Source organism: Alexandromys fortis, unplaced genomic scaffold (assembly GCF_014885135.2).
Source record: "Alexandromys fortis isolate MF-2015 unplaced genomic scaffold, M_Fortis_MF-2015_v1.1 scaffold_38, whole genome shotgun sequence".
NCBI lineage: Eukaryota > Metazoa > Chordata > Mammalia > Rodentia > Cricetidae > Alexandromys > Alexandromys fortis.
The window spans coordinates 2,474,994-2,487,702 of NW_026067916.1; the positions used below are offsets into that span (position 1 = coordinate 2,474,994).

The window sequence follows — 12,709 nt, forward strand, 5'->3', positions numbered from 1 at the left end:
GGTTCTCTGAAGCAACAGCTTCTAACCATCCATGTCCAGAGGTCAGTTACAGAGGCCTGGCTTCTGAAGTGTGGTTATCATGGATGCAACACTAAACACTGAAGCTGATGCCATTCATAAATGAAGACTCTTATGCAACGATGCATCTGTATAACACACAGAAGCAGCACCAAAAGATGGGGTTAAACAAACTGTATCTTGTTAGAAATAGTGGTAGATATTTTCTCATAGAGATAGTTTCTGCAAACTAAATTATTTAAACAACTGAAAAAAAATTTTAACTAACATGGCAAATTATAGTCTTTAAGTACATTTTTAATAGGATGGGCACTATCGCTAGTATCAGATGCATGCTTTAATAGGATGGGGCACTATTGCTAGTCTCTGATGCATGCTTTAATAGGATGGGCACTATTGCTAGTCTCTGATGCATGCTTTAATAGGACGGGGCACTATTGCTAGTCTCTGATGCATGCTTTAATAGGATGGGGCATGATTGCTAGTCTCTGATGCATTCTTTAATAGGATAGGCACTATTGCTAGTATCAGATGCATTCTTTAATAGGATGGGCACTATTGCTAGTCTCTGATACATTCTTTAATAGGATGGGCACTATTGCTAGTATCAGATGCATGCTTTAATAGGATGGGCACTATTGCTAGTATCAGATGCATGCTTTAATAGGATGGGCACTATTGCTAGTCTCTGATGCATGCTTTAATAGGATGGGCACTATTGCTAGTCTCTGATGCATGCTTTAATAGGATGGGCACTATTGCTAGTCTCTGATGCATGCTTTAATAGGATGGGGCACTATTGCTAGTCTCTGATGCATGCCTTGACTTCTGTAGTCTATGGCATTCATTCCTGCTCTGAGCTGAGTTATACGGAACGTTACTTAGATGCTTTCACAACTTCTCTGTTCGTCTGTCAACTCTTTGCAAGCAGACCATTTTGCTTACGTCACTGGGATTCTTCAACTCTAGAATGAAAGTGCTCAGGCCTGCCCACAAAATAATCAGGCAAACACAGTCCTTATTTCTGGATAACTTTGGAGGTTTGTGCCAAAAAAGGAGTGATTTCTAATAATCTCAAAAGAATCCAAATAAGAAGTGGGCCAACAGTGGGAGGCAGAATGAAGAAAGGCGAGAAGCCTCATTTTATAGGAGTTCAACTACGCTAGACTCTGCAACCATGTTCCTCTCCTCTCTGGGTTCAAGGCGCTCTTTATGGGGCGGGGAAGAAGGGAGGGAGGGAGGTAGCTCTTAGGAACTAGTCCTATGCATCAGTAGGAATAAAAGGCAGCAGGAACAGTTAAGTGTTTTGAATTACATGTGCCAATTTCACTGATGACTCAGAAAAATTATACAAACTACCTAAACTGTGCGCTCCTTCATTCCCTGAGTGTGTTCAGACATGAATGATATTTGATCCTAAGAATAATTAACTCGAACATTTCAGAGTTCTTGAAGGATATTTAATTCCGTCAATGTCTACCACTTTAGTAGTTATTCTGACTGGATGTCAATTTTGGGAAACTTTACATTAATAAGTATATCTGTTTTTCCATCTCTGCTACCCATGTCCTTGGCTTCCTGACTCGGTGGATTTCTTTTCCCCGATTCTCTTTGCACACTGTTATGGGTCGGTGGTTCTGCTTTGCAGGTTCTTTGATCCTAATCAAATCCTGCATTTGCAGCTTATTAGGATCAGAATTTCCTTCCTTTCTAATTACTGGCAGCACAGCAGCCCGTGTTTTCTTACGCAGAAAGAATCTGTAATAAGACCCACAGTGTTTTACAACAAATTCATGGGTTATGTCTACTGTGACTAAAAATGGTGGACATTTCATCACATGGAATTTCTGTCAATGAATCTTTGCCTTATTTATTTATTTATTTATTTATTTATTTATTTATTTATTTATGAAATACCCTGTACCTTATACATCAACCTTCATATATCAAAGGTTTATCAAGGTTTAGTCTGTAAGCTGAGAGTGGGATAATTTTATCTCTAAATTTAGAATCAGATTCTTGTAGCTAATGACCCCAAGGGTTATCTCCCTCTCTCTCAGACTTCTACTTTTACAGATAAGGAAGTAGGCTGTTACTAGTCTAAGGCTACACAGCATTTACGGATGGAGTAGGGATGAAACTCAGGGATCCTGGCTGCACAGTCACGTCTCCAGGCCTGCCACACTTGCACTGCTGGGTCTGGAACGGGTCAACACTTGAGGGGCAGGCCCTAGATACCTTTGTTCTCAGACGCTGCACTTTCAACTAGGTCACCCCAATTATAGGTTTGTGGACCACAAGTGCAGACAGAGGGCTGGCACGGGTCCATCCTCCCACTGAAAAAACACATGCCACCCAGATGCTGGATATGTATCTTTGTTTCTCTATAAACAAACCACAGGTCATTTCACAGCGACGGCAATCCATTCTCCACTCTTGGATAAGCAAGTAATCCTCTCTGGATCTCTGGAGCATGCACTGTGCCTTTCCCAGGGTCGGGTCTCGGGCCTTGTGGAACTTGTAAGACATGATGGAGGCAAATCTGAGAAATTTCATAGAGCTGAATCTTTCTGGCTGGTGAAATAGCTCAGTGGGTAGAGGGCCTTGCAGGAGGGCTTGACAACCTGAGTTCATCTCCTGGATCCCACAAGACAGCATCCCAGAGCCAACTTCTGAGACATGTTCTTTGATGTTCATGTGTGCACTATGGCACGTGGTGCGTGCGTGCGCGTGCGCGCACACACACACACACACACATACATATACACACATTCATAAACACAAACACACTCATACCCTACACAAGCACACATATACATGCACATACACATACACACAGATCTGCACACACACACACACATATCCCACACAAATACATTTACCCACCCCCACACACATGTTGAATCCTTAACGGGAAGTAGACACATCTCAAAAGCATGAAGATAATTTCCTTTGCTAGTCTGGAGGTTTCTTGAAGAATTTGCCGGTGTAGCACACACCCAAGAAAGGCCACAGACAAACACAGACATTTGCGGTTGCCGAGCTTCATCTGGCTGTCACTGGAGCCAGCTTTTGCCTCCAGAAGAATGACTCTGATCCGGTGAGGAGTCTGGCCGTCAAGACGACTGAAAGTTTGTAGTCAAGGAGGGAAAAGGAAATAAAGCTCCATTATGTTCTAAGTTAGTATTTTTGCTATGTAAAGTGAATGCATCTGGGGAGTAAACTACTCAAATTCCACTTGTATAAGCTGCAAAGACAAAGTTCTCTCCCACCTAGGTTTTCCTTTTGTTTCCAGAAATTTTGTATCATACAGAAATGTCAATATTTATGCAGGTTTTGCATCATTTTAATTTTAAATATGCATCCTCTACTATCCCTAGACATACCCATGCAAGTTTATGTTATTTTAAAAAATGGTCACATACATTAGCTTTGTATGCATAGATGGTAATTTAAGAAGCAATCGCATTTTTGAACAAATCAGAAGTATTGGAGAGGTCATACAGATACAACACACATGCATGTGCTGGTACATACACACACAAACACATATGCACACAAACATACAGCATTTGAGAGCAAACACCACCGAGCCATGACACTGGGCCTGTGTGCTGTATTCAAACCAGCCACTTCAATGCGAACAAGAGCTTGGCCGCAGACACACAGCACTTCTTACCAGTGACCAGTTCTTCATTTTGTTAACGGGAAGAATTTATCTCTTTGCATGGTTCTCTCCATGTAAGTCTCTCTCTGGCTACTCAGTTGTAACTGCTGACTTTCTAACCAATCTGAGGAAGTGGCAAACGTCAAAACTTTTTCCTGTATGAGGCCACACTTGGTGCTTTCTGTTATTATTGAGATACGGGTGTCAGGATTCAACGTCCTTGCGTTTAAGTTATCTCGACTTTTCTCATGAATTCCTGGCGCTGTCCTCCGCTGGGGGCTCGACCTGACTAGCTGCCTCGTATCCATGGCAATCGGCCAACACCCTGTAATGCGCTCAGCACAGGGCGGGGCACATCAGCGTTCTACCTCACAATTTAAGGAAGGCAGGGGGCTAGTTTTTGTTTTAAGATAAAAATCTTTTGACAAAACACAAACTCCCTAAAACTTCCTTTAAACCAAACAGCATTGTCACACCCGCACAAGCTCCTATTACTTACACAGCCAGATGACTCAAGATTACTTAACGTTTCTATTCATAAGAACTTTGCTGGCCGGTAATCAGTACACCAGGCCTTCCCCCATCTTCCTTCACTCTCCCCTGGGAGACTGACGTTTGGAGTACTAAGTTTATTAGAAAAAAGCCTCTGTGTTTTCGGCCGGAACTGTTTGTCCTGGGTTTTAGAAAAAGTCACTCTTGGTCATTTTTCAAGTTTATTCGCTGAGGTGGGGAAAAGGGGGGTGAACATGGCTTTTAGCCTCTAAGTCTTCAATACAGAAACGGGGCATTTGTGAAAATGGGTTCTAAGTAGCCCAAGGACCGAGGACTCTGTTTATCAACGGACGGGTATTCCTCTGAGGAATCACCTACAGTGATATATATCCCTGTCACCCAGAGACAGGACAGGGGGGGACACACAGGAGTCCTGACTTCTGGACGTTCCAGGGAGCAGTTTCAGCTTTTGCGCTTGACCCCATTAAAACGGGGCCTCCTCCCTCCCTTTGGAGCAAAGCGTTCACTTTCTCTGTAAATTCAAACCGACCAAGCAAGTCTGTCCTAAACCCCGACCGGGTCCCCGAGGTCAGCGAGCACGGGCTTGCACCCTCCCCAAACCTTCCGTACCCGGGGTGGGGGGGGGAACCACACGGAGCGCGCCGCAGCGGGTGGGCTGGGTCTGCGCGGCGCCCAGCGTGGCCATCCGTCTGTCCATCTGTCCGTCAGTCCGCGGGCCGGGGTGGTGGAGCGCGCGGGAGGAGCGCGGCGGCCGGAGCGCGGGCGGCCGGGAGGGGGCGCGGCGGGTCCGGGAGGGAGGGAGGAGGGCGGCGGAGGCCTCGGAGTCGGAGAGGCAGCTGGGTCGCGCCGGGGTCCCGCGCGCCAGGCCTGGGGCCAAAGGAGCCACGGCTCTCGGGGCGGCACCGCGCCTCGGACTGGGAACTTGTCCCGCGAGCGTCTCCCGCAGCCGCCCGCGCCTCGTCCGGCCGCCGCTCCACCTCCCTTCGCCGGCCGCGGCCGCCGCGCCGCTCTGCCTTACAAAGGAGGACGAATGAGGCGGGCGGCAGCGCGGCGCGGGGCCCCCCGGGCGGCGGGGATGGCGGCCGCCCCCGGCACCACCTAAGACGCCCCGGCGCGCCCGGCCTCGGCCCAGGCCCGAGCCCCGCAGGCGGCCGAGCGCTGCGTGTCGCCCGAGGCCCGCAAGGAGGCGGAGGAGCAGGACGAGGCGCCGCCTTCCCCGCGCATTGCCGCGCGCCCTCGCCCTCGCCGTTGTCTGCGCTGCGCGCTGGAACAGTTTCGCGAAGTTGCCCGGGCCCCGCGCCGCCCAGATGTGCGACCTCATTGAGCCGCAGCCGAGCGAGAAGATTGGCAGGATGAAGAAGTTGAGGAGAACTTTGTCAGAGAGTTTCAGCCGCATCGGTGAGTGAGCTCCGCTGACCCCCACCCCACCCCACCCCCGTGCGCTGCCGGCTGTCTCCGGGCTCGCTCCCTCGGCCCCGCGCCCCCGCCCGTGCTCTGAGCACCAGCCAGGCAGTTGCCACCTCTGGGCGAACTGTGGACCTGGGATGGAGGGGGACATCGCTCGGAGAGCCCCCCCCCCCTCTTCCCCAGGATCTGGGCTTCATTTGTGGACCGTCCCAAGCCTTTAATTTGGGTTCCTCCTCTCAGCCACTAGTATCTTTTGCACCAGCAGTGGACCGCGAGGGGACACCCGGTCCTCACCGCCATAGGGGTTCTGCGGCCACCCAGGTTACTTGTTATTTTTAAAGCTCTTTGGTATTAGGTGTTTAACCAGTAATTTAGCTTTGAGACTCGCTGAAACCTTGTCGTGTGCCTGAAGCTATTTAACGTAGCCAAACCTAAAGGAAGTGGGACAGATACCTTGAGACCTTTTGTTCCCTACTTCGGGTCCTATAAATGGAGGTTTGGGTGTTCAGTTCTTAGGACGCTGAACCTTCCAGCTGCTGTAGGGAAATGTGAACTATGAAGTTGTGGGGACTCTATGAATAAGTCTCCTGAACTGCTGCAGTAGTACAGTTCAGAGTATTGTCTTTGAGAAAGAGCAGCCGACTTAACAAAGAACAAACAAACAACAACAAGATCAGGGAATGTTTAGGATACTTAAAAAGATAGGTCCGTGTTCTAGGGAACAGCAAGATGACAACAGTATCATGTGGAATGGTATTGTTAATCTTGAGGTTTACTGGCAGGAAGTGCGCCTCTTAACCTGGAGGTGTAGCTGCCTCCTCAACTGTCACAACTTTGTTTGACACAGGTAACTGTGCCAAGCAAGGGATTCCCACAGAGCCTCAGACAAATCTATCAGAGTGTCCAAGCGTACCTTCTGGCCTTTGGTTCGCTGTGATCATGTTAATGAAAGTGTTCATTAATTAATCATAAACAAGCTAATTCCTTAAAACCCTGATGTGCCAGTGACTGTCAGCTGTCTGGTCCATGCATGCAAACTGTCTTCAAGTGAAAGTAAACATTTGGTCAAGCTTATTATTGTTAATAATAATTATTATTACCATTATTTTGGTCCAATTTGTTAATATTATTTCTGAGAACACTCAAAGTTATGTGTAGAAGCCAGATTAATCCAGCCTTTCCATATTGTGTTTGAATGCACACAAACTCACTCTTCTGGATTAGGCATCCCAGTGTGGAGTCTTCCATTGAAATCAAGTTCAAAGCCCAGAGGAGTGGAGTCCTGTGCATTATTCACAAGGATGTTTCCGTGCTGGGCCCAAATCACCGCCCATGCGGGTTCTGGAGTCCGTTAGGGCCTGTTCTAAAGCGCATCAACTAGATATTTACTAATGCTTATGATTCCGTTGGAGTCCTCCAGTTTTCTGTTAAAAAATCCATTGCGGTTGAGTCTCAGTAAGAAGCCAAGGGCATTAGTAGAAAAATTCTGTATGTTGAAATAATTTAGGGTTTGATGGTCAATCACTAAAATTTGGGGTAACTGCAATATTGGCAAATAGGTATTATAGTTAATTGGGCTTCCTAGATTATTGAGATTTAGTGATGGGAAAACTCCTTTTGACTCGAACTCTTCTCACAAATGCCTTCTATGATTATGTGGCGGTTACATGCAGGCTTCAGGAAATAGTACAGCTATGTCGTGTATTGAAAGAGGACCTGTGACTCAGAAGAGTGGGATTATACTGTGATATATTGTGAAAGAAATTATCGGTATTTTTAAGTGATTTTAATATTGGGTGTGCACCAAAGCCAGGCTGTTTATTAGAAACAGCACTGCCGAACACGTATCATTCTCCTCTGCTTTTCTTCACACTCAGAGGTAGTGAACTTTGGTCATTCTGATGACTGAACGAGTTTTTGAGGAGCTGAAGGCGATGGAATGAGAGTTTGTCCAGGGAACGTGGCCTGTGTATCAGATGGGGTTCCTGGTATTGCCTGTCTGAGCTCAGTGACCTTGGATAGGTCCCTTAACTTTTCTGAGTCTCAGTTTTCAATTTGCTTGTTGGCATTTAGCGAAATAACGATCCGATGTCTTGTGTGACGTGCAGTGTGGACTCAATAAATGCTTGCACCGTGTTGTCGTCCGTCATCAGGTCCTAGACCATACTGGCGTGACTCTATAGAAAGAGGAAAAGAGAAGCGCTGACAGATTTGTACTGTAGCAGCCGGAAATCGGGGTAGGTTTTGGAATTGGACCGAGCTGGGCCTGGCCATCTCTTGTCCCGCTCGACTTGGGCAACCAGTAATCCACTTAAAGGCCTGCATTCTCACGCATCATAGATGATGCTAACTTGGTTACCCTCTTCCCCAAACATAACTGATCTGAGATTACTATATTATAAAAGGTCAGATCAAACACATTGGGTTTCAAGCCACAGGGCTCTAAGTATGCCATCTGCTAGGCAATGACTCCAGTGTAGCTGTAGTTCCTATATAAGACATGTGTGGTTGAATTCTACGGTCAACTGTCCATTTCACAGTGAATGTTCACAGCTTCCTGCTCAGTGACGTCAGTGTGGTCACTATTTAGGAATCGCTATTCTTGTCTCATACGATTCCCTCCTGTTTCCCATTTAGGACTTTTAGGCTAGCTGAGCAGACAGGAGCTTCAATATTAGATAGCTATGTCTTTCCCCTGGAATTTTTTTTTTTCAAGACAGGGTTTCTCTGTAGCTTTGGCCTTGAACTCACAGAGATTCCCTGAGGTTTGCAGGGAGGTTCAGGCCGATGAAGGCTCTGAGGTGTCTGTATGATTGGGTCCTATGACTTTCCTTCACACATGTTTGGATTCTTCCCAGGAGAAAGGAAGTTTATGTTTGATATTTGAGACGAACCCATGTATGCCATTTCTTTAAAGGATGTGGTGGGTGAAAAGAGGAAGCCGTGGTTAGGCTGAATTCCTGTGGCTTTGTTGCCTTCTGCCATAGGTGACAATCAGATTTCTAGATTTGATTGTCAGTGATGAGCCGCTCTGAGAAGAGGGAGAGACAACAAAGTTAAAAGTTCAGACACACACTCTAACTGTTGTCCCGTATTCTTTCCCGAAGAAGCTATAGGAGATTTTAATTTGGGGCTGGGAGTTTATCTCAGTGGTAAGAGCTTTCCCAGGATATGTGAGTCCCTGAGCTCAGTGCCTAGCATGAGAGAGGGGCGGGGAGAGGGGCTATCATTGGTCGTGGAATCTGTGTTTACGATTCTTACATAGAAATACATTAGGTGTTTGTTTATGAAAACGCTAGTGTATATCAAGTTATGAGGTTCTCTCTCTTTGCCTCTGAGGTAGATCTCGCTAACCCCACATATTACCGCACGCCTTCTGGTGCTAGATTCTGCAGTTAGTGAACAGTGTGGCTGGAAGACAGGCTCGTGAAGGGCAGTCCCACCATTCAGTGGGAAATTCTGTAGTGCAGGTTAGCGAACCCGCCAGTGGAGGACACCTCAGAATCTTGCCTCTGTGCTTGGGGAGGAGCGGGAAGCCTTTTAGGAGCTGTGTCTGAACGGAGGACCAGATAGACTGTCTGATCATATTAAATGACTTCATATTTATCCTTTTGTTAAGCCAGGGTAGCACAATCTGCCTGTTGTCCCATGATATCCTCGAGGACAATTGTGGTTTTACATTTACATAAATGATTAATGACAATCAGAGAATGTAATCAATAACAAGATGTTGTGTGCATGTGTAGGTCAGAGTTTATCATCAGTGACTTGATAGCTATCTGGCAAGGACATCGTGGTCTTTGTTTTACTATTAACTGCTTTTTAGGGCAAGGATGCAATACTTAGAGAAAACTGTGTCAGGTGTTAATCTAATAACGTAAGTTATCTATTGAGTCTAAATCCGTTCTTCCCTGTGGCACACAGGGCCTGACCGTGTCATTCAGCAGAGAGACCTTTGTTGCTTATCAAATACACCTATAATTTTTTCTTTATTCCCCCTTTTCTGTCTAATCTTAGACCCACCCTTTATAGTTAAGGATGGTGGGAAGCTGTCAGAACTAAGAAGGGAGCAGTGGGCCGGTCTGAATGTTTGAGAACCCCTCACCCCACTTCATTCTTTCCTCGCCTTCACTCCTTGTTTTCCGACCCCGATGGGACAGCGTCGGCCGCAGGACATCTTTGCTTGAGAAGACAGGTATCTAAACTTCCAGCACTTATGCAGCGGCCACAGTAGATAAAACATTTTCGAAAGTTTGTCTTCTGAGTCACGCGTCTGCAAGGCTCGTCACGTGGCTTCTTCCCTCTTGCTAACTGACTGGTGGATGAGCCGGAGCTGTAATTATGTGCTCGTATGGTACTTCGTGTCTGAAGGCTGTGCTAGTCGAAAATACTCATCCTTTTGAAAAGTGGAGAAATTTGTTTATATTTACGTCACTCATGTTTGGTAATGGCCTCGTCAGACAAGCATATTAGTTGAAAGACTCACCTTTGCTGGCCGGGCTTGAGAGTTTTGAGATTAGGAGTTACATTCTGGTAAAAATTAGCCAGTAGAGTCAGCTAGGGCCTTCTTCCTTTCCCTCTTTCAGGTTTACTGTAAGGTGACAAATCTGAGGTGAAAATATGCATGTGGCTGATTTCAGGAGCAGCCACTGAGGCCAGGACAAGGACCTCCCCTTTCATTTTAATTCAGGGCAGCTTGTGATAAAGGTGGGCAGTGTGTTTTCGGCTGGAAGGGAAGACTAAGAACTAAGTGCTAGGTGTCTTAGCTGCCTTGGTCAGCCTGCACCTGTTGGCTGAGCACCACGGCTACATTCTTCTGGACCTTTTACAAAGACGAATTTATGATCTAAAGCAGAGCAGGATCAAGATTGCTAGAAAGATCCAAGATTGCTAGAAAGCCAGGCGTGGTGGCTCAAGCCTGTAATCCCAGCACTTGGGAAGCTGAAGCAGGAGGATTGCTGCTAGTTCCAGGCCGAACTGGGTTCCAGAATAAGACCTCATCTCAAAAATCGCGTGGCAGCACACCACACCGGACACCACATAGCTAGAGTATATAACTTTCTGCTAAGGAGTTTCTGCTTAGACTTACTAATTTCTCAGGACTTAATTACCAGAATAATTTCCTTCTCATTGCTCCTTATCAGAGCATGGCCTTTCAAGCAACGGATACCCAAGCCTTTTCATCCAGGCTAGGACCATCCCAGTATAGGCCTGTAAACACCTAGGCAGGATTTTGTAGATTTGAAACATTTCTGCAACTGGTAGTTTCAGAGAAAGGAGCTATTTTGTGCTTTTTCATCTTTATGAAACTTTGTAGCTACAGGACTTAATTAACCAGTATTTGACAACTACGCGTTGTATTCTTTTCTTTTTCTTTAGAGTCAGATCAAATTTCATTTCCAAGGTTAAGTGTATAGAAGATAAATCTGAGGTATTTGTTAGTTTCTGTGAAACATTTTCAAAAAATTCATCATGTTAAAATTTGAATTATGCCTCCTATCCCACACAGCGCTCATTTGATAATGCCTGGTTTTTTTTTTTTATTACCACGCACAAACTTTCCTTTGCATTAAAATATCACTTTGACACTGTGCAGAGTGTTCGTCATCCTCACACGTGGCGTGGGAGGTCCACACAGCACACAGGAGGAAACCCCAGGTGCTGCAGAGGAAATTTGTTTGAGATTACTCTGTGTTCCTTTTATACTTCCATTAAAGCATGTTCTGCCGCAGAAGCGGTAGTGAAAGTCATGCGGGCTTCTCTTCCTTATTTCCAAGAATGCTTCATTTCCATATTTATGAAAAGTCTTTCACAGACGCACGCTGCGCTGTGCCCGCTCTCGTTTGCAGTTTTTGTATTTATATCATGGCACCGGTACTCAGGTGGGGGCACAGTTTTGCTTTCTGAGATGAAAACACTGCACTGCACCCCGTTTCTCTTTCCCGGGACTTAGACTCTCTTTGGGAGGCGTCACAATAACGGTCTCCTTTCTCTTTCTTTTCTAGCTCTGAAGAAAGATGACAGCGCCTTCGACGAGGTAGGCCGAATCTCTTCCTCTCACGCAAAGGCGGATAGGTCCTAGGGCCAACTTCGTGCTTAGAAACAGGAAAGATAACTTAAGAAACCGGGGAAAACCCATAAGTCACGAGAGACAACATTTGCTTCTTTTGTTACCCCACGTTAGTCTCCAATCTCAAACAGTCATTTGAATGTTGTAGTAATCACCAGAGGTGTGTCTGAATCAGTAAACAAAAGACACACGCGGCCTTTGTGTTGCTGCCTTCCCTCTAATGGTGGAGCCTGAGGAGCCACACACACGTGTGGGACCAGTCCAAAGCTGTGGGTAAGTCGGGCAGTAAGGCTCCTTCGCAGACCTTGCTGAATCAGGGCGTGATGTGCCGATGCCACAGATTGTCTGCAAGGCTCCCAGAGGAGGAGGTGACTTTTTCTGTTCCAGTTTCCCTGGATCAGCTGGGTCTCTCTTCCCTCGCCACAAAGTGGTAAAGAAAATGTCTACGTTCCTAGGTAACCAAGCATTCTGAATAGGATTTTAAAATTGTGCTTTCCTGAGCTGTTGTTACTGTTTCCAGGGCGTCGTCGAGGGAAATATTTCATGGTACACATATGAGGCCAGTCATGTGGATGTTATGAACATGCTGTGCCGTGTCCATTGTGTGTAGTTACATGTAAACAGAGATGTTTCTACACCCACAGCGTCATGAATGCATAGAGTGGTTGGCATTGATTGTTTTTTGATTTTTCGAGACAGGGTTTCTCTGTGGCTTTGGAGCCTGTCCTGGAACTAGCTCTGTAGACCAGGCTGGTCTCGAACTCACAGAGATCCGCCTGCCTCTGCCTCCCGAATGCTGGGATTAAAGGCGTGCGCCACCACCCGCCGGGCCTTGGCATTGATTGTTTAACACGCTCAGATTCCATGAAAGGCGCTGGCCATCCTCCCCCCTCCACTGTAGTGAGGCAAGGACATATGTGCTCAGGGAATGTCCCTTTGGCCATTGGTCCTGTTCTACAGGGAGGGCCACTCAGGGCGAGCCTGCTGCAGGCCAGGATTTCTGGAAGGGGCCAGCGCCATTTGGCTCTCATGAT

At 46.6% G+C, this 12,709-nt stretch overlaps 1 protein-coding gene across 5 annotated transcripts in view; it reads left to right on the plus strand.

Annotated features, from left to right (window-relative positions):
* Positions 1–5,357: 5,357 nt before the first annotated feature.
* The window catches only part of Cdk14 (cyclin dependent kinase 14), a 575,534-nt gene continuing 568,182 nt past the window's right edge, over positions 5,358–12,709 (plus strand). For all 5 annotated transcript variants that reach the window (XR_007591247.1, XM_050139706.1, XM_050139705.1 and 2 more), the window contains exons 1-2: positions 5,358–5,596; positions 11,611–11,642. Coding sequence is in view for 4 of the 5 variants with exons in the window: in XM_050139706.1 (XP_049995663.1) it covers positions 5,506–5,596; positions 11,611–11,642 (123 nt within the window). In the remaining variant the exon portion in view is untranslated. The remainder of the gene's footprint in view (positions 5,597–11,610; positions 11,643–12,709) is intronic.